The sequence below is a fragment of the Urocitellus parryii genome, chromosome 1 (genome assembly GCF_045843805.1).
Source record: "Urocitellus parryii isolate mUroPar1 chromosome 1, mUroPar1.hap1, whole genome shotgun sequence".
NCBI lineage: Eukaryota > Metazoa > Chordata > Mammalia > Rodentia > Sciuridae > Urocitellus > Urocitellus parryii.
In genome coordinates, this window is record NC_135531.1 from 48,070,799 (window position 1) to 48,097,304 (window position 26,506).

General features: G+C 34.6%; 1 protein-coding gene across 1 annotated transcript in view; it reads left to right on the forward strand.

Moving 5' to 3' along the window:
* The window catches only part of Ndufaf2 (NADH:ubiquinone oxidoreductase complex assembly factor 2), a 161,017-nt gene extending 136,241 nt beyond the window's left edge, over positions 1–24,776 (forward strand). The window contains exon 4 of the mRNA XM_026402555.2: positions 24,454–24,776. Coding sequence (XP_026258340.1) covers positions 24,454–24,705 — 252 coding nt within the window. The 3' untranslated portion in view covers positions 24,706–24,776. The remainder of the gene's footprint in view (positions 1–24,453) is intronic.
* The last annotated feature ends 1,730 nt before the right edge of the window (positions 24,777–26,506 follow it).

Below are 26,506 nucleotides of genomic sequence, written 5' to 3' on the forward strand. Positions count from 1 at the left end.
GCAACTCAATGAGACCCTGTCTCTAAATAAAATAGAAAATAGGGCTGGGGTGTGGCTCAGTGGTGGAATACCCCTGAGTTCAAGCTCTGGTATACCACCCCCACAAAAAAAAATGAATGAACTGGTGGGGATGTCACTCATTTGGTAGAGTGCTTGCCTAGTATTAGCAAAGACCTGGGTTCAATCCCCAGCACCACCAAAAAAAAAAAGAATGAACTACAGCTGTGTGTATCAACGTGGTTAAATCTCACAAACATGATATTGAGGGGAAAAAAAGTAAATTACAGAAGATTTCATACTGTATACCATTTATTTATAAAGTTTGAAAGTAGAGAAAGAACAGTGGCCTTCAAATAAAGAATGGCGATTTAAACACATGAGTTTAATTTCTCAAGTTGAATGAAAATGACAAGAAAGAGATTTATTTTAAAAGGATCTGAACCTACAAGGTCAAAAAGAAAAATCAAAGAGGTAAAAAGAGCACTAATGTTTTAGATGCTAGAAAGTAGGTGGACAAATGTTAACCACTTTAACAAAACTGAACATAATGAATCCTAATCTGGCAGAAAAGAAAGCCTAGAAGTAACCCAGATTAAGCCACCAGAACCTCAAAATGCTCAGCAACTGGCAGTGCCAGGAAACTCCAAAAGTAATGTTGAATTGCTGTTAAAATTCATGTCTTGGTCAAAAACTTTAGAGGCACTTACATGCCAACCAATAAATGTAGAAATAATAATAGAGTTGGAAAATCACCATTTCCCCCCTCAAAGCAGTTATTGATTCAGTGAAAATCAGCAGTTACTAAAACCAGTAGTTCATATTCTTTGGAGTAACAGGCTATTCATCACAAAGCATCTCCCTATACATTACATATTAATTACAAAGGGGGAAAAGGGACCTTTCTAGTAGACAAATCTGGCAGCTATCATCTTAATCATGTAGACAAAAGTTTTACCAAGTAGGGCAGTGTTGACAGTTTAGGTGCCAACTTGTTTGAGACACTGAGAATAAGACATCATTCATGTAGTATTCTCCTCCGCCAAAAAAAAAAAAAAATGCAAAACCCTAATCTAATTATGAGGAACAGCCAGAAAAACCTAAGTTTGGAGACATTCCATAAAACTCCAGACCTGTCACATCAGTGTCATAAACAACTTAAGACCAAGAGGCATGACAATTAAATGTAACATGTAATCCCAGAATGGGGAAAAAACTTTGCTATAAAGAACAATATAGGGATAATTGGTGAAGTTTGAATATGAACCATATATTAAATAAAAACATTATATCAATGCTAAATCTCCTGGAGAAAAATAAAGATTTTATTAAATTCCCTTGTGATAGCATGCAACAAGGCAACTGTCTCTATCTAAAAGCAATTGAAAACTATGTTTTTTCTTGGGGAATAGAAAACAGTCCCGAGTTTGCAGTACTGTTTTCGTGACAAATCTGAGAGAAGAGTATTGCTCTGAAGTAGAGGGATTAATTAACACATACATACTGAAAATGAGACCTTCAGATTTTTCCCTACAACAGGCTATTATGCCCCAGGTCAGGGTATTAGTTACTCTGATCAGCCAAGAAGGACTTAAAACCTCAATTATATTATAGTGAAACAGTTGACAAGCCTCATCTGTGGCAAGAGAATTGTCCAAAATCTGAGGAAAGTATCTAAAATGAAAGATCAAAACCCACAAAAATATACCCAAAGTACTATACAGATTCAATGCAATTCCAATTAAAATCCCAATCATTCCTTATAGAAATAGAAAAAGCAATCATGAAATTCATTAAGAAAAATAAGAGACCCAGAATAGCCAAAGCAATTCTTAGCAATAAGAGTAAAGCAGGAGGCATCACAATACCAGACCTTAAACTATATTGCAAAGCTATGGTAACAAAAACAGCATGGTATTGGCACCAAAATAGACACCAGTGGTAGAGAATAGAAGACAGAAAGAAAAACCCACATAAATACACTTAGATATCTCATACTAGACAAAGGAGCCAAAAACATACATTGAAGAAAAGACAGCCTCTCCAACAAATGGTGCTGGGAGAACTGGAAATTCATATGCAGCAAATGAAACTAAAACCCTATCTCTTACCATGCACAAAACTCAAAGTGGATCAAGGACCTAGGAATTAGACCAGAGACCCTGCACCTAATAGAGGAAAGAGTAGGTCCAAATTTTCATCACATTGGATTAGACCCTGACTTTTGGAAAAAAGTATAATAGAAATGAAATATTTAATGGATGGGTTAGAAGCTTATACTGAAGGAATTTCCTATAAGGTAGGGCAGAAAGACAGAGATGGAAAACAGGAATGAAAAGAAAATTAGAAGACCAACAACACTGGAAGCTAGAAGATAATGCAGTGAAAAGTCCTTCTACATTTAGCTCAGTAGTGAGTGCTGGAGTAGAATTCTATACCCAATGATACCATCTAAGCTTGAGTGTAGAATGAATACATTTCTACAAGTACAGTCTCATAGAATTATTTCCTACAACCTTTGCTTGGGAAGTTAAAAAAGAAAAAGGAAGGAATGAGATCTAAGAAAGAAAACTTGAGCTTAGGCAAAGGGTACTAGAGTACCAGGGCAACCAGACCAGAGGGCATGGGAAAGAAGTGTCTGTGAGAGATTTTTTTCCCCAAAAAATGAAATTAACAAAGTATTTAGTTAATACTCTATTAATTAATAGAGTAGTATTATTAATAACCTAATAAATCCAAAAATATCAAATGGTGCTGAATTATAGGTAGGTACATAGAAAATAAACAAAATTAATTTATTAACGCCAAGAAAAAATTGACTTGGAAAAAGAAAAATAATCCTAGTGTGCTGTGTGGCTCACTTGTTTATCGTGTTTACTCATAATAACATAATTATTGAAATTGGTCTATAACTACATTGGAAGTATTATAAAACAAGAAGAATTGGGTAAATTCTTATTTCCAATAGTAAGAAATTAATATGCAGTGCTTAAAACTGAAAAATAAAGTAATAGTGTAAGGATATTATTTAGCTATTACAGAATGTTCAAGAGCAGAGCTTACCTTATAAACATCAGTTAAAGGCTGGAGGTGTAACTCAGTGGGAGAGTGCTTGCCTAGCATGTATGCATGAGGCCCTGGATTCTACCCCACCACCTCAAATAAGCATCAGGTAAAAAAATATAAAGTAGTTGCTTTGGGGACTGTGACAGGATTTTTTAATAACAAGCCTTGTATGGTCCTACAAGCTATACAAATATGTAACTTTGATTTTTTCAAAGGAAAGAATTTTTTAAAACATACCCAATACTATTAGATGAGGGGTGACAAACTTTTTCAGTAAAACGCTAGATAGTAAATATTTTGGATTTTGTCAGCCAAATGGTCTCTATGACAACTATTCAACTCTGCCATTCTGGTGTGAAAGCAGTTATAGTCACTATGTGAGTAAGAGTGTCTGGGTCCAGTACAATTTTATTTACAAAAACAGAAGGCAAATGAATGCTAGGTTGAGAACCCTGCTACTGATAGGTGGTTTTCAAGCTGGGTACCTGTATAACTGATTACACAAAGACTTCCTGTAGATATACAGGTATGAGTAGCGTTAAAGAAATCAATTTCCATGTTCTCTTTCCATATGCAGTCTTTATGAAAAATTATCTGCCCTAGAACCTTCTGGTCTTCCAGTTCTCATTTCTGACTTTCAAAATTATCTATCTCCCACTTCTCAAAAGAAAAGCTTATCCCTGTCCATACTAAATATTACTATGATGCCTTGTCATGGAGTTAAAAATCTCCTGGGCACCAAAGAGACTATTAGAGACTGAATCTCACCTGAGGAAGAGTCCCTTAAAAACAAAGCAGAGAAAGCCTCAATTAAAATTCTTAGAGGGGCAACACATTATTTCATCCAGGCCACAAACTCATGGCAAGGCTCCATGACTTAGAACTTATCTGTCTACCTAGCCATCCATACATTATTTTAGAATCAAAATTCACAAGTGAGAAAATTGTCACTGGGCTGCATAATAACACATTTATTTGAATTTTAAAATTAAGTCAGGTTTTTTTCTGACAGAGTAAGTCAGATTTGGATGATTGGTTTTAACAATCACGACTAGCTCTGCCAATTAAGTTATATGGTTATATTTTTATAAATTGAATAAACTAAACTGAAGCTCCAAGGCTTCAACAAAATAGATATAGATAGATACTTAAAGCATCTATTCAATATAAAATAAACTAGAAATGCATCCTTTGGCATTATTTGTGTCAACTGAAGTATACAATATGTTATAGTTTTTCAAAAGTCTTAGGAAATAAGAGCACAAACATTAAGAAAACCACTGCTGTTGTTGCCTATGGATACACAGAACTATAGTAAAAGTATTAAACAGCATGAAAAATGATAGTTAATAAACTAGGGCAGTTATTACCTCTGAGGAAGGAGAATGTTGGGAGAAGGGGTTCTCAGAGGACTTTATCCATAGAGTTTAATTTCTTAAGTTGGATGGTGGGTACAAAGGTATATATTACTAGCTATATTTATCCTTACACAATAAATAGTCTTTTTAAAAAGCAATCATATATTTTAAGGATTCATGTTGGGTCCCTAATTGAAAAATAAGATATTCAGAATGAAGTGAAAAATGAGATACTTGAAATTTGAAATGATATATCAAAGCACTTAAGGAATTATCCTAGCCAGTGTGCACAAAAACAAATCAGTGTGGCTTAATTTCTGGGATTCTTTTTAGAAGTCATAGTGCTTAATTAGGTTTATTATTTGTTCAGTTGCTTATCATCAAATACCTAGCACATGCTTAACAGCTAACATAATTTCTCTGTAGACTTCTATTGTACATGCCAACCTGTCCTAGATAGATTTGATGAACACTATTAAATTATATTTATATTCTGTTTAAAGTATCATTTTTCTATCTATGAATCTAAAATAGTCTTATACTTTAAATTTGCAGGGAAAAAATATTCATATATTGCCTTCAGAAACTGGATCTTATTGCAAGTACCAGGAACATCATGTAATAGAGTCATTCTGAGATACAGAGCTGGAAAGGGGTACACGCTTAGCTTGCCTAGCAGCCATATTTATTACCTTCTGGTATTTCCACCTCCTCAAGAAAGTCAACATAGTTGAAAGATTTACTACCAACCACAAAGGAATGTCTTTGGTGCCCAGTTTTACGGTGGTTGTCTCTAATCAAAAGTGCCTAACGCTTTTGCAATGTATACCTGCCATTTGAACTGTTGAGCACTTTTGTGACTGTCTGACATGGCCAGTTCTATGACCTTACTTGATTTTTTCCTTTGTTTTATTAAAATGTTAATATAACAATAGCTTAATGTTTCCAAAATAGACTTAACACATTGCCCCAAGTCCCATGGCTGGTTCCACAACTCTTTATTTTAACAAGTTAATTTACCCATGCATTTATTAGTACATAATTGTCATTGTGATACACTTACTCTTTTCAGTTCTGCTCTTTTCACACAACTGTAGTAATAATGATTAAAAACAGTGCTTGGCACAAGAAGAAATGTGATCAGTTAAAAAATATATGAAAAAAATGTTTAACATCTCTAGCAATTAGAAAAATGCAAATTAAAACTATACTGAGATTTCATCTCACTACAATCAGAATGGCAATTATCGAGAATATAAGTAACAATAAATGTTGACGAAGATGTAGGGAAATGGTATCCTCATACATTGCTGGTGGGAGTGCAAATTGGTGCAACCACTATGGAAACAGTATAGAGATTCCTCAGAAAACTTGGAATGGAACCACAATTTGGCCCAGTTTATCCTACTCCTCACCATATATCCAAAGGACTTAAAATCAGCATATGTTGATGTGGCCACATCAATTTTTATGGCAGATAAATTCACAGTAGCTAAGCTATGGAACCAAACTAGATGCCCTTTAGCAAATGAATGGACAAAGAAAATGTGGTATAAATACACAATGGAATATTACTCAGCCTTAAAGAAGAATCGAATTATGGCATTTGCCAGTAAATGGATGGAACTGGAGATTATCATGGTAAGTGAAATAAGCCTATCCCAAAAAAACAAAGAACAAATGTTCTCTCTGATATGTAGATGCTACACACAATAAAGGGGTGAAGTTGGGGGAATAGAAGTTCACTGGATTAGACAGAGAAGAATGAAGGTAAGGGAGGGGAAATGGGAATAGGAAAGACAGTAGAATGAATCAGACATAACTTTCTTATGTTCATATATGAACATACCACCAGTGAAACTCTACATTGTGTTCAACCACTGCAATAGGAAGTTATACTCCATGCATGTACAATATGTCAAAATACACTCTACTACCATGTACATATAAAAAGAACAAATTTGAAAAATGTTTGGAACATAATAACACTTAAAAGGTTTTTAAGTGTTTTATCTATAAACTTTTATCTATAACTTTCTTTGGCATTGACTTGATTTCTAGCTCTGTGAAAACTAAGAGAATATGAAATTTTTAGAAAAACATGTAAGAAATGAAAGGGAGTCACTGGAGTGTTTTGAGTTCTTCAGAGTCTATATTCTTAACCAATAAGCTACTCATTCACTAAGACAAGTCTCATTTAGGTGTTAAAACTGGGCTTTGATCCAGAGGAGAAAAGGCTAAGAGTTAAAAGTGAGGTTAGGGCTTTTTTTAAATTTTTTATGTACACTTTTTTTTTTTTTTTTAGCCAGGGCACTTTACCACTGAGCTACATACCCAGCCCTTTTATTCATTTATTTAGTTTTGAAAAAACTTTCTAGTTCCAGGCATTGAACCCAGGGATGCTTAACCACTGAGCCATATCCCAAGCCCTTTTCTATTTTATTATTTTGAGACAGGCTCTTGCTAAGTTGCTTAGGGCCTTTCTAAGTTACCAAGACTGACCTTGAACTTGCAATCCTCTGCCTCAGCCTCTGAGTTGCTAGGATCACAGATGAGTGCGACCATACCCAACTTAAAGTGCACTTTTCTCAGTTATCTCACCACATTTTTGTGTTTTTTCTTAACCTCTCCATATTTTACAGTTTTTTAATGCAACTAATCACTTGTATGTTATTTCATTTTTTAATAGTGAAAATAATGCTATTTAAGAAAATCATATTGATTTGTATTGATTGTATACCCTGTAGAATACCAAGCCATATTTAATTGCCTCTGATTTTATTTTATCTTTAGGCATTGCCTGATTTTATTCTCAAATATTTATCATAATATTGATAAAACACTATACTCTTTTGCTAAGATATGGTGTTCCTATAGTGATAAGAAGTTAGGCATTTTATTATTTCCTGACTATTTGGGGGCATGGGGTACCAAGACTGAACTCAGGGACACTTAACCTCTTAACCCAACCCTATTTTGTATTTATTTAGAGTCAGCTCTCATTGAGCTTAGTGCCATCGCTTTTGCTGAGGCTGACTTTGAACTTGCAATCCTCCTGTCTCAGCCTCCCGAGCCACTGAGATTACAGACAGGCATGTGCCACTGTGCCCAGTCCTGACATACATTTGTTCATTGTGTCTTGTGTGTTCTCAATTTCCTTCTCAAATATCATATTCTGGCACTGGGACTATAGCTCAATGGTAGTGCCCTTCCTAGCAGTGCTTCAATCACAGCACTGCCACACACACACACACACACACACACACAGGAATGAGAGAGAGAGATCATATTCTGGTGTCACTGTAATGCATTTCTTTATCTGTATTCTAAAACATGAATAAATGGATGTGTTATTGAGAGCAGGATTTTTCCATCAGTGTGATTCATTAGTAGGTTATGAAATCAAATTAGTGGGTTACAGTTTTTTCTTTTAAAAAAATATTTTTGTAGTTATAGATGAACACAATACCTTTATTTTATTTATTTATTTTATGTGGTGCTGAGGATCGAACCCAGTGCCTCACATGTGCTAGGCACATGCTCTGCCACTGAGCCACAACCTCAGGCCACTGTTTTTTCTTTTTAATAAAGTAAAATATGTAATATGTAAGAGAAAATATAAACCTACAAATGTTTACTAAGAATATGTGTTACATGAACATGTTTATGTAACTAGTTGTGTAAAATGTATTTCTCCCTGTAATGGTAGAATAGGTGAGGTCATGTACCAGATATTTGGTCAAATACTATTCTAGATTTTGCTGCAAAAGTATTTTTTAGATGAGATTAACATTGAAATTACCCTGTATTTTATGTGGGTGGGCCTTGCCTAATCTGTTGAAGGCTTTAAGGGAAGAATCCTTGAGGAAGACAAAATTTCACCTGCAGATTGTTTTTATTTATTTATTTTGTGTGTGTGTGGTGCTGGGGATTGAACCCAGGGTCTTGTGCATGCGAGGCAAGCACTTTACCAACTGAGCTATATCCCCAACCCCCTGCAGATTGTTTTTAGACTCAAGATGCAACATCAGGTCTTCCCCAGGTCTCTAGCCTGAAGACCTTGGTGTACTCACTAAGGCTCACAGTCCAAAATGTTTAAAAATTACTAATTTTGAGAGTAATTTTTTAATCTAGTGAATCCATATAAATAAAGTTCTTAGCCAAACTCTAGCTCAAAATAAGTATTAAATAAGTGATAGCTGCTTTTATTTTTACTATCATTTCCACTTGTCCACAAGAATTCTAATTTGATGTGAAGTTGTTCATAAATAATTTTAAGTTCATTTGAACCGTTTTTTAATTAATCTACATTTGAGAATAATGTTATATTATTTAGAATGTTTGCTTTGCAGAAATTACTGTGAAATTTTATTCTGTTGTTTTTTCTTCATATTGTATAACCTAAGAGTTGCCTCTGTTGTCTTTTCATAATATTCAGGACAATTAAACATATTGGAATTTTTTAAATGTAATATATTTATTAAAAATGTTTTTCTGTAATTCAGGATGATTTAAATTTTCTATCCTAATGGAAAAAAATACAAGGTTATAGGAGCTCTGTATCAGATGCCTCTTGTGCCCTCCCTCATCTGCCTCTTCTGCCTTCTACTCCGGTCTTGCTGCAGCAACCAACTGCTGACAGGAATAACCTCACCACAGCTGTACTGAGTATACTTCACTTTCTTCTCTTAACACTGTAGCACATGATGTCTGAGGGAAAGGACGTGGAGTATGAGAGGGTTAACATGCCATCTTGACCAAGGAGGAAAAGGAATTACTGGACGAAAACTCCCTTTCTGCCAGGCACAGTTGCACATGCCTGTAATCTCAACTAGTCAGGACTAAGGCAAGAGGATTCCAAATTCAATTTAGTGACACACTCAGCAACTTAACAAGACCCTATCTCAAAATTTAAAAAAAAAAAAAAAGGGACTGGGGATGCAGCTCAGTGGTAGAACACCCCTGGGTTCAATCCCCAGTACCACAAATAAACCCTGAAAGCTTCCTTTCTGTCCCTTGGGCAAACAGTTCAGAGACTTTTAACATGACTCCTCAGAAAGTCCCAGGGCCCAGAGCAGTGACCAGCTCTAAAGCACATATTTATTTTGACTTTCCTTCCTTCTCTGTTTCCCTCTCCCCATGTTTTTTTGCTTGAGATCACTTATTCACCCAAAATTATCTTTAGCAGACATAAACTGAAAATGTAAATGGACAGTACTTAAATGTGCCAACTAACTTTGTAATCTGAAGGTATTTTTATTTGTAATCTGAAGGCAGAAAATGAAATATTTCTTAGGAATATTCTTAAGATTATATTTGTGTTATCAGCTGTGTATAAAAATTTTGTAACCAAAATCCTCTTAGTGGAATGAACTTCTGGGATGTCATATATAATTTGCCCAGACACTGGAGAGATCCTGATATTAATTCTTCAGGAACAAGCATGGTTTGGCCTAAAAGTTTATATGTAGTTTACCTCATTTAGGAGCACTGATTTTCTTTCCTACCAAATATGTAATTGAATACCACAGATTATAAGTAACTTTTACTTCTATTTCTTGCTTTAAAGACCATTGGATTTTGAATGGTCAGGAATTTTGAGTCTTCAAATTTCTTGTTAGGAAGGTATGAGTATGATCCAGTGAAAAAAATTCCACTCACAAGAACATGGTTAATCTGTTTGGGGGCCAGGATAATTTGAATCAGTTGTTTATTCTGTTTTCTTTATTATTAGCAGACTTTACAATTTGGAAGTTTCTTAAACAGGAAACAACAATTATCATATTTACTGCTGTTTTATTTGTGTCTCTATTTTATAAGACAATTATAATTTTATATGTGTGTGAGTCTCTAAATAAAACATTAAAGGGGTTGGGAATGTGGCTCAGTAGTTAAGTGTCCCTGTGTTCAATCCCTGGTACCCCCCAAAAAAAAATCTAAGTACATTATCTCTCATTGATAATCGCTGCTAGCTAATAAATCCTTGGAGGCTTGTTCAAACAAGTTATCACAATTAGCAATGAAGGTGTAAGTGTGAATCTAATTAGTTAGTTGGCTTAGCCTATTTCCAGATTAATGTCATATTTATGTGTTTAACCTTTATATTGTGTGAGAACGAATTTTAAAAGGAAGAAAATTATAAAATATACCATGTAAGTTTGATTTTTAAGGTATTTTTAAAATAAAGGAGTCTATATGTATTTAAAAAACAACATGGGTGGGAAACAAATATAGAATTATAATGGTTATTTGAATGGTAAGTTGATTTTTATTTTCTTCTTTATGCTTTTATATATTTTGTGAAATTGCTATTAAAAGGGTACATTTGTCTTTAATCAGAAACATGTTTAAAAAGAAAATTAGGGCTGGGGATGTGGCTCAAGTGGTAGGGCACTCACCTGGCATGCATGCGGCCTGGGTTCGATCCTCAGCACCACATACAAAGATGTTGTGTCCGCCGAAAACTATAAACATTGATGTGGCTGAATCACTGTAGTGTGCTGATTTTACGTCCTTTTGGTATAAACTGAGGAGTGGAATAACTGGGTTAAATGGTGGCTCCTTTCCAACTTATTCTGAGTTTTTTCCATACTGCTTTCCATAGTGGTTGTACCGATTTACAATCCCACCAGCAATGTATGAGTGCACCTTTTCCCCCATATCCTCACCAACAACTTATTACTGCTTGTATTCTTGATAATTGCCATTCTAACTAGAATGAGATGATTTTTATTTCTCTAATTGCTAGAGATGATGAATATATTTTTTCATATGTTTGTTGGTCAATTGTATTTCTTCTTCTGTGAAGTGTCTGCTCAGTTCCTTAGCCCATTTATTGATTGGGTTATTTGTTTTTTTGATGTTAAGTTTTTTGAATGCTTTATATATCCTAGAGATTAGTGCTTTGTCTGAGGTGCATGTGGTAAAGACTTTTTTTCCCCATTCTGTAGGCTTTCTCGTTATATTATAGGTTGTTTCCTTTTTTGAGAAGAAGGTTTTTACTTTGAATCCAACCCATTTATTGATTCTTAATTTTACTTCTTGCACTTTAGGAGTCTTGTTCAGGAAGTCAGGTCCCAAGTCAACATGTTGAAAATTTGGGCCTACTTTTTCTTCTATTAGATGCAGGGTTTCTGTTCTAGTGTCTAAGTCTCTGATCCACTTTGAGTTGATTTTTGTGCAGGGTAAGAGATAAAGGTTTAATATCATTTTGCTACCTATGGGTTTTCAGTTTTCCCAGACCATTTATTGAATAGCCATCTTTTTTCCAGTGTATGTTTTTGGCACCTTTATCTAGTATGAGATAACTTACTTAAGTGGGTTTGTCTCTGTGTCTTCTATTTTGTACCATTGGTCCACATGTCTATTTTGGCACCAAAACCATGCTGTTTTTATTACTATAGCTCTGTAGTATAGTTTAAGGCCTGGTATTGTGATGCCGCCTGCTTCACTCTTCTTGTTATGGATGCTTTGGCTATTGTGGGTCTCTTATTTTTCCAAATGAATTTCATGATTGCTTTTCTAGTTATATGAAGAATGTCATTGGGATTTTAATAGGAATTGCATTAAATATGTATAACAATTTTGGTAGTATGGCCATTTTGACTATTTAATTCTACCTATCCAAGAGCACAGGAGATCTTTCCATCTTCTATGATCTTCTTCAATTTCTTTCTTTAGTGTTCCATAGTTCTCATAGTAGACATCTTTCACCTTTTTTGTTAGATTGATTCCCAAGTATTTTAATTTTTTGAGGCTATTATGAATGTGGTGATCTTCCTAATTTCTCTTGCAGTGGATTCATTGTTTATGTATAGAAATGCATTTGATTTATGGGTATATTGTTTTTATATCCTGCTACTTTGCTGAATTCATTTATTAGTTCTAAAATTTTTCTGGTGGAATATTTTGGATCTGTGTCTTACCATGTGAGGAAAGGAAGGGCCCATGATTCTAAATATAGAGTCATGTCATCAGCAAATATTGATAGTTTGAGTTCTTCTTTTCCTATTCGTATCTCTTTAATTTCTTGCATCTGATTGCTCTAGCTAGAGTTTCAAGGACTATGTTAAATAGAAGTGGTGAAAGAGGGCATCCCTGTCTTGTTCCAGTTTTTAGAGGGAATACTTTTAAGTTGTTAATCTGTCCTTAGGTTCATCTAGCCATGTGAAGAACTAAAGGAAAAGCCTTCCAGGCAGAAAGCAAAAAGGGCCAAATGAAGTGCAGTAGTGTGATTAAAGAACAGAGAAGAAGCCAGTGAGGCTGGAGTGTATTCAGCAAAGGGAAATTGAAATGGAATGAGATTGGAGAGGTAGGCAGGTCACCTGGAGCTTTGTCAAAATTGGGTTCTTTAGAAGCAGACATGAGACAGAGTTGGGGTACAAGATATTTATCAGGCATCCTGGTTAAAGGAAAGCGGAAGGAAGTGGAAACAGAGGACAAAGTCAGACTGTAATGCAGCCCCAGCAAAGCTCAGTGGGAAACTCTGGAGCAAGTATTATCCATCATAGTTCTCTTAACTTCTGGTTAAAAGAGAGGCCTTTATGCCCCTGTTTGTCTCACTTGTCACTGGATGTGGGCTGCCTTGAGAAACCACTAGCAAGTTCGCTCTCTCTGCAGCTAGCGCACATGCTAAAGTGGTTTACAGCTGAGGCTGTCTTGTCATAAAACAACAACTCCTCCTCCTCCTTCCCTGCCCATGTGCACTGAATAACATCACAGAGAATACTTTGAGAGAATGATCATTCCAGTTAGCTGGAAGGCCCTCATCTGTGGTGGTGAAGGGGGATGTTACCTTGGACTTTGTCTGTGTCTTAGCATGTGAGGAAAGGGAGGAAGGGCCCAAGTAAAATAGGGCAAAGCTGCTAGGGGTCAGGGAACACTGGAGCCAAGCAGTATTTATACTGGGTCCTGTGGTGTGCTATCTTGCTGAGGACTGTACAAGGCAATAATGAATGGTAGAGAATGCAATGGAAGCACTATTTCAAGTGTAGGCTAATTGTGCAACCTTAAGCTAGCCCTTTGAGCCTCAGTGGTCTTTGAACATATTTAAAATGAAAATGTCTATTAGACATCCAAATCTAATGAGTTCAATAGTTGAATTTACAGCTCTGCAGCTTAGGAATTAGTTAGGCCTGAAAGTATAAATTTGAAATTCGTTAGCATGTGGAGACATGAAATTTGTGAAATAGAAAGTTACTCAGGGAGAGAGCAAACAAATAGAACAGGGCCAGCGGGGTGGGGTTGTGGCTCAGGGGCAGAGCACTTGCCTACCACGTGTGAGGCACTGGATTCAATCCTCACCACCACATAAAAATAAGAGGAAGGCATGTGTCCTTCTACAACTAAAAAAAAGAAAAAAGAACAGGGCCAAAAATTAAGTCCTCAAGAACTTCTTGAGTCCTGAAGTGTTCAGAACTTTGGCTACAAAGAAAGAACTAATGGTTTGATACAAGATACTTAGATATCTTATAGACATATTAAATTTAGTATATTTAAAATGGAACTACTCCTCCTCTTCTGTATTCCCTACTGTGGCTAATGGCATTATCCATCATCACTCCTTAGAAATAGGCTCATCCTGATCTTCACCTCTATAATACTTGGTGACCAAGACCTTTCTCCTTTTGAGTGTCTTAACATTCCATATTTTCCTCTCCATCTCACTTGCCCTGGTTCCTGCCCTAATGAATTGCTCACTTACATTTCTGCAGCAATATTCTATCTGATCTCTCTAGTATAGTCTTGCCTCCTTCTGATCCACTTTCTACAGCTACTAGTTATCTTTTTAAAAATAAGGTATAAACATGTAAATCTCCTGTCCATGATTGTCAGATTGAGCAAATAGAAACACAGTACACCCCATTAAATTTAATTTCAGATAAATAATAACTAAATGTATGTCCCATGCAATATTTATGACAAATACCAAACATTTATCTGAAATTCAAATATAGGTGAACATCCTGTATTTTATCTGGAAATCCTGCTCTTGCTTCAAAGTCCCAGATGTTTTTCCATTGCTTTCAGGATAAAATCTAAAAATTCTCAGATTGCATTACAAAAGTCATCATGTTCTGATCTATGCATACTGTAGGAAACATTTAGTGTCCTGAATTTGTTGTGCTGCTTTACTACTCCATCCCTCTGAACACATGCTTACTTATTCCTAGAATGTTCCCTTTTCTCAATTTTATGATTTCTTCCCCAAAATTTAAGATTCAAGTGTAACCTTCTGCAAGAAGTCATTTCTAACCCCCTAGTCCCTACTCTGTGTATAATCATCAGTATACTGGCTTTTCTTCTGCATTTTCATAACATTCTTTACTTAATATTATCACAGACCTTATCATATTATAATTTAGTTACTTTTTTTACCTTTCTTCCCTAGACTGTAAATTCCTAGCACAGGGTAAATGCTGACTCTCTATCTTTGGCACATAGTGTGCTCAGTTACCATATGAATGAACCAATGAATGAGTGAATGGGAAAATAGGAAAGGACCCCTAAGCATTACCAACATAATGGCCATTGGTGCTAACCCAGCTTTTCTGTATCTTGACTTCTGGCATTAGTGCAAGCTATCTCCTTTTCTTATCCTCCTCTTTGTCCCCCAACAAAGCTTCATAAGAATAAGGATCCTTGGGCTGGGGTTGTGGCTCAGCAGTAGAGCGCTAGCACAAGGCCCTGAGTTTGATCCTCAGTACCACATAAAAATAAGTAAATAAAATAAACGTATTGTGTCCAACTACAACTAAAAAATAAATATTTAAAAAAAGAATAAGGAGCCTTGAAATGTAGGTGTTCAGTATGTATTTATTGAATGAATGAAAAATGTATGAATGATTGAACATCTCTTTCAGTGCCATAGCTCTGTTGTCTCTGCATCGGGTCCTCAGGAGTGTAATTTTTGGCCAGTTTTTATTCTCTAGGGCAGGCTCTGTAATTCTGAGCTTCAGCTTCTTTAACTCTTGTCTCACCTCTTCTTTCCCAACTTCTATTCTTCCTTCTCTCAATATAGAGGAGAACTCGTTTCTCCCTACAGTAGATGGCTCAATAAATGTTAGCAATCATACACTAATGAAACCTCTTCTTTTCTCCAAGGCTCTTGCCTCCCTTCCTTTTCTTCACCTGTCACAGAGGCCAAGCCCAGAAAGCAATAAGAATATGACATTACGTTTTGTCCCAGGGATTTTGGTCTCTCCACTTTTTACACAAGGGAGCAAGGTTTTCTTTGTTTCCCACTTGAGTAGTTCAATTAAGTAGGATTAAAGTGACTAATTATTTTTTATTAATGTTTAGCTGCTGGTTTTTTTCAATTAAGTAATTGTGTCTTTTGCTCAGAGGTCTTTTTTCCCCATATATGTGAAAGTTCATTTATTTTATTAAAGGAAATAGCACCCGCAAAACTATTAATGACTTGAGCTCTGTGATTAGTTCATTTTAGTGACATTTTGAGATTTAATAATTATTCTGGCTCAAGTTCAAAGAAATAAAACTCAGTGCCAGAAATTCCTAGCCAGCAAAAAATACAAACAAACCTTACAATTGTCCCCTCAAATAACAAGAACCATTGGGATTCACTTCTTGTAATTAGAAATGTTTTTTTTTTAAATGAGGAGGAAAGTTCAAGCAAGCATGTCAAAACAACAAACTCAGTGTACATTGTCATTATTGTAATTGATCAAAGGATGTTTGCAATAGATTTGAATGTGAATAAATTAAATGTGACACTGATTTGGCAGAGGCATACTAGTGATTGGCAGAACATGTAGCAGGAATAACGTCTGCTAAAGTATAACTCGCTTGGTTGTTGTTTCATTCTAATAGATTTCTTAGCAACCCAGTGCTAGCATACTAACCTAAGTGCTATCATTTATGTACCCTTTTGGTTCCTACTCCCATCTGGACAAGATTAAATCCATTTTTTTATCACTGTCTAGCAAGGCTTGCCTTGGGTCTGAACCCAGAAAACCTTTTAAAGATCTCTATGCCTCCCCAATTTTTTCTCTTCTTTCTTTCCTAGACTAGAAAATGGTGTTCTAATGACTTATTTCATTCTGGCAGGTCAAATTGAGGAAATAGAAAATATAGTTTAGTTAAACAATTTGGCAATATTTTCAACCTTAGACATCACTATAGCATTTGCTAGGTCTGAATTTCTTCTTAGTATGTTACAAATATACTGTTAAAAAAGCGTCTGGAGATTGGGAAGGGTGTGTACCTCAGTGCTAGAGTGTGGGACTAGAATGTATGAGGCTCTGGATTCTTTTTCCAGCACACAGGAAAAAAATCAGCTTAGAACATTTAAAACATTAAATTCCCATTATAATTATTTTGAAGGTTGGAGACTGGTATATTCCAGTATTTAAGGTTGTAACACCTTTTCTAGGTACCTATAGTGTAGGGTTCAGGACATACTTCATGTTGAATTTTATTTATAATCTATTTATTAAACTCTTGTATTTTTCAAAATTTGTTTTGACTTAAAGACAATGTACTCATACTTTTAAATGTTGAATATTCATTAAAATAAAAATTATTCATTAGCATGTGTAGTTTAAATTATGGAAAGAAATTAATGTAGCTATCAAAGTAAAATTTATCCTATATAAGAACCAGGGTATGATGTGTATATATGTATTCAACCTGCATAAGTCTGAATTTTTTTATAGTTAGATTCATAACACTTTCAAAGAAACTTGATAATTCTCTAACAAAACATTGACTCTATTTCATTTCCATGGAGTCTATTGATATAAAAATTAAATGACTCAGGGTTTAGCTCATGGTAGAGTGCACATTAAGCATATGCAACACCCTGGATTCAATCCCCAGCATCATAAAAATAAATAAATAAATAAACAAACAAACAAACATACACATCGTGGAATGTTATATTTAACAGGAATATCACACCGTCAGCATTATGTGTGCATATATAAAGCATTAAACACCTCATGATAGAATAATTCTGAGATTTTTTGTTGTTGTTCTAATTTGTTATACATGACAGTAGAATACATTTTGACACATCATACATGAATGGAGTATATCTTCTCGTACTTCTGTTTGTCTGAAATGCTTTTGTATATCTACTTAGACCTGCATCTATATATTCAATTCCATTTAATAGTATAGACTCAGAATTGTTACCTTTTTGGGCCCTAGAGACACAAAACAGTTTATATATTTGACAGAAATCTCTTGAGATACCCTTTTTGGGAGGTAGGGGGTACTGGGATTGAACTCAGGGCACTCAACCACTGAGCCACATTCCCAGCCCTATTTTGTATTTTTTTTATTTAGAGACAGGGTCTCACTGAATTGCTTAGTGCCTCACTTTTGCTGAGGCTGGCTTTGAACTTGCAATCCTCCTGCCTCAACCTCCTGAACCACTGGTATTACAGGCATGTATTGCAGCTTGAGATAGCCTTTTTAACTCACCTGAATATTTCTCAGCTCTTCTTTTTCCCTAGAACTTGCCACGTAATCTAAACTTCAATCCTCATGATAACTTCATCACAGAGCACTTTTCTGCTCTCTCCCTTCTCTCAGATTTTTGCAGTTCCAAGACCCAGTTTTGCATTGCCTCAATTTCCTTTCTCTCTCTCAATGCATTACTGAAGAGATCTCTATTTCTATTCCGCCATTTGATTCGCCTCCTTTTTATAGTATAAATACCCATTTCTGTTATCTAATAACTCAGAGTCATAACTGATTATTAGAACTGAATTCCTCACTATTTGGGAAAACTCAGATGTACTAGGATTTCACATAAGGGACTATGTGAAACAAATGGAATAACTATAATGATCATATCATGCCTAGTGTCGGTGAGTAAACTAAATATGACAGCATATTAATAAATTGCATATTTAGGCTTTGTTTTTTTAAAAAAAATTCAAAAGCTTTTTGCATTACCATACAAAGGAATTTGCAATACTGAGTACAATAGTAGTACAGCTACTATAAGTGTTCTTAGCACAATGATGGTTTTGGAAAGGATTTTAACTACAGCTTTGGTGGAGGGTGGGAGGAATTAAGTTCACATTACTGAATAGTCACAGTAGCCATTAATATGTCTTTTACAAAAACAGTGATAAGTTTGTTGAAGGCATTCATAGCTTCTCCTTGTTTAAATTTCCTTTTTAATCTAATCCTTCAGAATGACAGTTAAAATTTTGACCTAGAAAAAATGTATACATAATACTGATGAATTTGGGGTTCTTTTTAAGGAATATTTTGACATACAAGATTTTGACACAGCTTTTGGTTTCTCCATTCTCAGCATGGTTTCTTTCTCTTCTTCCCTGAGACTGGTGGAGAATAATATCCTTCAGTACTTCCAAGGACTCTTTGTGACCCTCCTAGAATGGGATTGACCTCATTTATGACTTTCTAATTGTCAACTTCATAAGGCTTCACTTCAGGCAAACAAGAAACATTGTTGACATACTGTTCCAAATCCTAAATCAGGGGAGCCAGGACAATGGTATAAGACATGGAATGCTTGGTGAGCAGAAGCTCCTTATTGATTGGGAATAGAGGGGCAATGAGACAGGCTGAGTGATGGATTTGAGGGCTGCATGTACAAACAATAGTCCTCTTGCCTCTCGGGCTATACTTTTTTATTTATTTATTTATTTTTATTGTAATGGGGATTGAACCTAAGGATGCTCAACTACAGAGCCACATCCCCAGTCTGTTTTAGTTTGTTGTTGTTGTTGTTGTTGTTGTTGTTGTTGTTGTTTAGATAGGGTCTTGCTAAGTTGTTAAATTGGCTTTGAACTTGTGATCTTCCTGCCTCAGCCTCCCAAGCTGCTGGGATTACAAGTGTGTGCCACTAGGCCCACTCAGGCTATACTTCTAAACTGGGTTTGTAAAGCTTGAGAACTCTTCTTAGTAGTATAGTCATGTTGAGCTACAAGATTCATAGTGGTTTTACTGGGCAGTGTGATGATCATATCCTCAGGGATTTAAACTGGATGGACAAGTTATAGAGCAGCCATCACCTAGCAAAGCATTCCAAATCTGTATTTTCCTCTGCAATGAAGTTCTTCCTTCTTATTATTTCCAGCAGTTTATTTTATTGTGTAGCTTTAGGTTTCCATCTTGTTCCTGGAGTTCCTGTGATGTTTTTTGTAGTAGATTGGCTTGAAGATGTTTCTTTTGCTTGAGACAAATTCACTTTTTTGTCTGAAAATGTTTTTATTTCTTCATTTTTAAAGGATATTTTCACTGGATTCAGGATTTTAAATTGGCAGTTTATCTTAAAGCACTTTAAAATCATTCCACTATCTTATTGGTAGCTTTGTTTCTGATGAGAACTCAGTGCTATTTGTCTCTTCTATAAATGTGTATGTCCCCTCTCCCCCATGGTTAGCTTAAGATTTTTCTCTTTATCATTAGTTTTTATCAATTTGATTTTGATGTACTTGGATTTTATGATTATTCTGCTTGGTGTTTGTATTGCTTATTGAATATACAGATTTATATTTTTATCTGTTTGGGTTTTTTAGTCATTCTTTCCTCTTCAGTGACTCCATTTGCATGTTAGGCCACTTGACACTGTCCCACAGCTCCCTGAGGCTCTTTTCAGTTTTTAAGCTAAAAAAAAAAACTACTTGCTTCAGCTTATATATCTTCCATTGCCTTATTTTCAGATTGTTCTTCTGCAGTGTCTAATCTGTTAATCACTCCATTAAATATTTCATTTTATATATTTTATTTTTCACTTCTAGAAGCCCAGTTCTTTTATTTCCTCTTAATGGACATTTTTCCTTTAAATCTTTGAACATTTTTATTTTGATAAAATCTGTTAAATTCAGTCATTTCTGTTATTTGAGTCTGTTTCCATTAACTAATTTTCAATCATACTTTTCTCCTTTTTGCTTCTTGGTTGCATGATGAACACTGAAATATTATTTTGTTTAATGTCTGGCTTTATTGTCTTCCTTTAGAAAATATTGATTTTGTTCAGGAGAACCATTAATTGGCATGTGTGTTAGCCCAAACTTTTGGAATATTATTTTTTAGTTTTGTTAGGATAGATCTAGATTAGTGCAGTCCAATAGTTTCTGTTTCTGCAATGATGGAAATATTTTGTATCTGTACTTTGCAATATGATAGCCAAGATGGCTGTTAAATACTTGAAATGTGGCTAATGCAATCAAACTGAATTTTTTTACTTTAACTTTTTTTTAGTGAATGAATTAAACAGTCACTACTTTGAAATCCACCTATACCTTATTTGTACTATCACTACCCAGCCACCAGTTTTTGCCCAATCTCTACAGCAGCTCATTGAGGAATACAGTATTGTTATCTCCATTTTACACATAAAGAAACTGAGCAGAGAGAGGTTAAGTAACAATCCTTGGGTCACAGAACTAGTAAAATGGAAAAACTTGGATTTGTATGCAGGTAGTCTGACTTCAGATCCCATTTCTTAACCACCATTGAAAAGCTTTCAGAGGAATCTTAACAATGGAAAGAGTAACTAATGAGTATTTTAAGTGTAAACACCAATACATACATAATCACATTTTTTAAAGATTCATAATTTTAAACCAATAGTAATGTTTGGCTTACATTAGAATATGGAAGAATTTGTAATCTGTATAGACCTGTCAATCTTTAAAGGAACTCTATAGAGATTACTTAAAGGGAACAGAAAGAAAAAAGATACTTCATTTGGCATCATATTTTTATAAGAGCATAATTACCTTGTTATATATTGTCCACAATCTTAGGAAACATAATACTGTTATCAATTAATTTTATCCTCATTTTCAAAGAAAGAAATTAGTATTGAGAAAGTTAAGTGACTTTTTTGGTGTCACACAGGTAGTGAAAGGTAGATTTGGGTTGGAACCCTGCGTCAAAGAATAATCTACATGGATAATCATCACAATTTTAATTTTTTTTATTTTTTAAATGAAGTGAAATATTAGGAAAAATAGGGTAATTGTTAAATAAATCATGGCACAATATAAAGTGATAAAATGTCAACAGCCATCTTTTTTTAAGTTTAAGAAAAAACATTGACAGGAAGAAAAGCAATAGGTAAAATGATAAATGTGTTTTTAAAATACAAACTATAAAGAAAGCTCCCCTGGCTTCTGATTTGTCCCTACACAAAACACTAGAATATAAAGAAACTGAAATTTTTAATTGATAAATACATGGAGACAAGGTGAGGTGATATTGTTCCAAGGAATTCTAAGGAAAAAAATCTTTGCTTTAGGGTAGTTTCCATGCTAAAATAGACTTTCTTAATATAATTCCCTAATACCAAATGGTTACAAAATTAGATTTCCTTTTATAAATGATTTATGTTCTGTTTAATTTCCCTAGAAGCTATTAGTAGGGTTATGCCTGGTAGCAATTAGTTTACAAAATAATAATAATATCCCATTGTAGCAGCTTATGCCTATAATCCCAGCAGCTCAGGAGGCTGAGAAAGGAGCATCACAAGTTCAAGGCCAGCCTCAGCAAGTTAGTGAGGCCCAATGCAACTTAGTGAGACCATCTCAAAATTAAAAATAAAAAGGGCTGGGGATGTGGCTTAGAGGTTAAGCATCCCAGGGTTGAATTCCTGATACCAAAAAATAATAAATAATTTTTCTAGGAAAAAGTATAGTCTCCATGTTTTTCAACTCTGCAATCTTTAATCCATCTGCACATGTCAAAATGATCACCATAATCATTAGTGGCTTTTCAATTATTTAAATAGCTGTTTTATAAGACAGAAATTGAGTTGGAAAAGTAATGTTTTTTTGTTTTATATTTTTTTAGTTGCAGATGAACAGCATGCATGAGGCACTGGGTTCAATTCTCAATACCACATATAAATAAATAAATAAAGGTCCATTGACAACTAGAAACAATATTTTTTAAAAAGTAATGTCAAATAAAGAAATATTATTTGAAAGCAAGAGAAATAAGAGATGCTTTTTTCTTTTTTATTTATTTATTTATTTATTTATTTATTTGAGGTGCTAGTGATTGAATCCAGGGCTTCATGTAAATTAGTCAAGTACTCTACCACAGAGCTACATCCCATCCTCCGTTATTCAGAGGGCACATCTGTGTACCAACTATGCAACTGCAGCAATGGTGGTGAAGTAAATAGAGTAGGCATGGGCACAGTTTTGGGGGATGTGACTGATGTTATTTTGCCAAGATCAAGCAAGCTCCATGTCAGCCTGAGTAGCCTCTTGCTACTTGAGATCAGTTACCAGGGTAAATTTAACCTGGCCCTGAACCTTCCATTCTGCTCCCCAGATTGAGCTTCATATGAAGACACAGGAACCTGAAAAACATGGCAATACCAAAAAAGTATTCTTGTCTAACTTGCATTATTTCCAATATCACAGGAAAGAATTACCTTTGTATAAAATCACCTTACATAAGAGTTCTATATGGTGTAAGAAAAGCAAAGCCTGATTTCTCTACTCTCACCCTCACTTGTTAGCAGCTGCCCCTAAACTTCTTGTGGTTATTAAATTATGCATGCGGATTTGCTCTGTATTGTGAAAACTACAATAACATTTATAAATATTGTTCTTTTCCTCATATGTTTGAGGGAGAAATTTCATTAGATGGGCCATCCTTCATATATAAGTCTATAAAACTATAGCAATTTTTTAAATTTTAATTTTGTTCACATGTCAGGGAGAATACTGAAGATTGAATCCAGGGACTCCCTACCACTAAGCTACAGCCCTTTTTACTTTTTGAGACACAGTCTCACTAAGTTGCCCAGGTGTTGAGATCCACCTCCTGAGCCTCTCAAGTAGCTGGGATTATAGGCATACGCCACCTTCTCTTAACTTCAACCCATTATTTTAAATATCGGTGCTTATGGTTTTAAAGGACTATACTACTTGAAATTCACTTTAGAAACAGAAAGATTACATCATAGATGCTGTGATGTTGCCCTTTAAAGTGTCGTTTTTTAAAAGTGGTAAATTTTTTTAAAAACTTGAGAATTTGTTTTTTTCAATGTTGTGATATTAGGTACATTAATGTTCTAATTTTTGTATTATAAATGACATTTAATCCTAAAGAAAAATCAGAAAACCCCGATAAGCAAAAACAACATTAAAATTTTTCATCCATGGGCTAGAGTTGTAGCTCAGTGGTAGAGCACTTGCCTAGCACATGTGAGGCACTAGGTTTGATCCACAGCACCAACTAATAACAAATAAAATAAAGGTATTGAAATTTTTTAAATTCACTTAAAAATAATCAAGATAGATAGAAGAAAAACATTTCATCTGTTTTTAAGATGCACATCTTTTTAAATTTTGGCATCACTGAAATCAAGGATGAATACTGAAGCTTAAATGCCTTTAGTGGTACATTTAAGGCCCCTTCTTAAATTCGATGGTCTTGTGTTTAGTAAAATAGCTAAGAGATTGTTACTTTGGGTATAAATCCTTCTAGATAGAATAGCAAATCTGAGAAACAGAAGTGAACTGCACAGATTGTACTGATCTGAGGAAGCATTTCCAATAGCAAAGTGCCTTTGGAACTAGTGTCCAGGGCATACTGAACTCAGATTCCATTCCTATCCTCTGCCATTATCGCTCTAAAGAAGGGGAGATAGATGGCTTGGATTTGGAACCATAAGGTGGCCTTAGCATTAACACTTTGGTTCCCACAAAATAAGAATTTTAAGGCAGAAAATAGTTGATAATCTTTCAAATTCTTTCATTAAGTGACTTATGCTCCTGTGTAATATTTCATGCTTAATAGCTTATTTCCATTTTGGGATAGAAAATATTTCTATTCTGTGGTCCTTCATGTCTATTTCTACCATAAAATCTTAACATAAAATGAGAATTATTTTAACAGATAATCAAATTTTTTAAAAATTATCCTGTATATATCCACAAATTTAATTGAAAAAGCAAGTATCATGTATGTATTTTTTATTTTATTGACTTTTGTTTTCATAAAACCTTTCTTTGGTATTTAAGCTTTTAATTTGATATTTTTTCTATTTATATGTATATATGTGCAGGAAATATTAAAGAATGAGAAATATAGAGAAGAAATGAAAATTAAAAGTCAAGATTTTTATGAAAAAGAAAAACTCCTTAGTAAAGAGACCATCAAGGAACACTTGCCTCCACCTGTTCAAACTCACATTAAAGGGCATGCCTCTGCTCCATACTTTGGAAAGGAAGAACCCTCAGAGGCACCCACCAGCACTGGTAAAACCTTTCAGCCAGGATCTTGGATTCCACAAGATGGCAAGAGCCAAAATCAATGAATTGCACTGATGAAATCATTTAATTTACATGGATATAACAATTTTAACAAATAAAAGGTTGGTTACTTTATATTTTCTGGGTATAATAACTCTGTATTCTAGCTTAAGAATTCATTTTTAGTACCCATAAGTAACATGAGATTATGAAGCATTGAAGTGTAAATTCTTTAGCCTTAAATCTTACACTTGATTTAGTCCTCATCTTGTTCATGAATTTGCTTAGAATTGCTTTTCCCTTCTTTAGATTACTACTCTAAGGAGTGTTCAGGTAGTTGTGAATGCTCAGTGCATATAGGATCCTTAGGTGGAAGGATATATCTTGGCAGAATAAGGGTAGTGGCTCTCCCAAATGATAAAATATAAAAGGAAAAACTGATATTTTTATTTTTGTTGATGTACCCTATTAAGATTCCAAAGGACTACGGGCTGGGGTTATGGCTCAGCAGAAGAGCACTTGCCTGGCATGTGCAAGGCAGTGGATTTGATCCTCAGCACCACGTAAAAATAAATAAAATAAAGGTATTGTGTCCAACTAAACTAAAAAATAAATATTAAAAAAAATTCCAAAGGACTAATCAAAAACATGAACTTGGATAAAATGTGTAAATGCAAAGAAATTTAGCTCATAAAAAGGAACCACCTTGCTGAGAAAATGGGACAAAAACTACCTTATGGTTAAACTGTGGCTGGAGTTTGGAGAGGAATTAGGACCAACAGGAGACAATCCATCATAGAAATCTTAAAGGACAGCAAAGAGAGAAATAGGATAACTGGCATTCCATGAGAATGAAATTTACTTTGAAAAAAAAAAAAAAAACATGGACGAGTTCTCAAAGCAGAATGCAATTCCACTGATAGCTGGGAATCAGTGGTTTGTATATTGAACAAAAATGTAGACAGATGACACTGACAACATGCAAAAGTACTCTCAAAGGGTTATTTTCTAGAGTGCACAACTAAGTTTTCATTATTTTAATGTAGAGTTTATCTCACAGTGTTTGGCGTAGAGTAGATATTTAATAAATATTCACGAAACAAAAACCCAAACTTTTATGCTCTGAATAATGCAAGGAAATCGTTGGTTAAATATTAATAATGTATTCCTAAAACCACATACACTGAAATATTTACTTAAAGGTAAAAATTCTAATAACTACAGAAAAATACAACTATTTTATAAAGCATTTACACTAAAAAAAAAAAAAAAAGTAACTGACAAAATCACCATAACATACTGAATGACAAAAGAGCCTAGGTGATAATTTGAGTGTTCCAACAGCCCTGTTAATAGCAGGTTAAACATTTTGTCTTGTCAGATCACTACCAAGCAGTACTGTATTTTACCACAGAGGCAAAAAAGGAACTAGCCATTAGGTAATATAAAAGAAGTTACAATTTGTAGTAATAATTGGATTGTGACTCAGTTAACATGTTCTTAAATCCTGGCTTGAAAAGAAAATTGTAAATACTTTTAGCATGCTAGAGTGTCTCTACTGCCAAATTTCTATTAACTTATTAATTTCATCCTATGTACATCTTTTGCAAATGTTTTCCATATAGTGTTTTTAAATATCTTAGCATATGGCAGAATTTACATTAATTTTTAATTTTCATTTTAAAATACCTGTTTTACATAAGCAACATAAGAAAATCTTAGCCAAGAATCTTTGTGGGAAACTGCGTTATGTTCAAATAAAATGATGATACTGGCCCAACACAATTAGTAGAGCATGTAAAGTCAAGGCAGTTTTGAGAGGTGGGAATGAAGGTCATAATAATCCACCCATACTCCTCTCCTCCA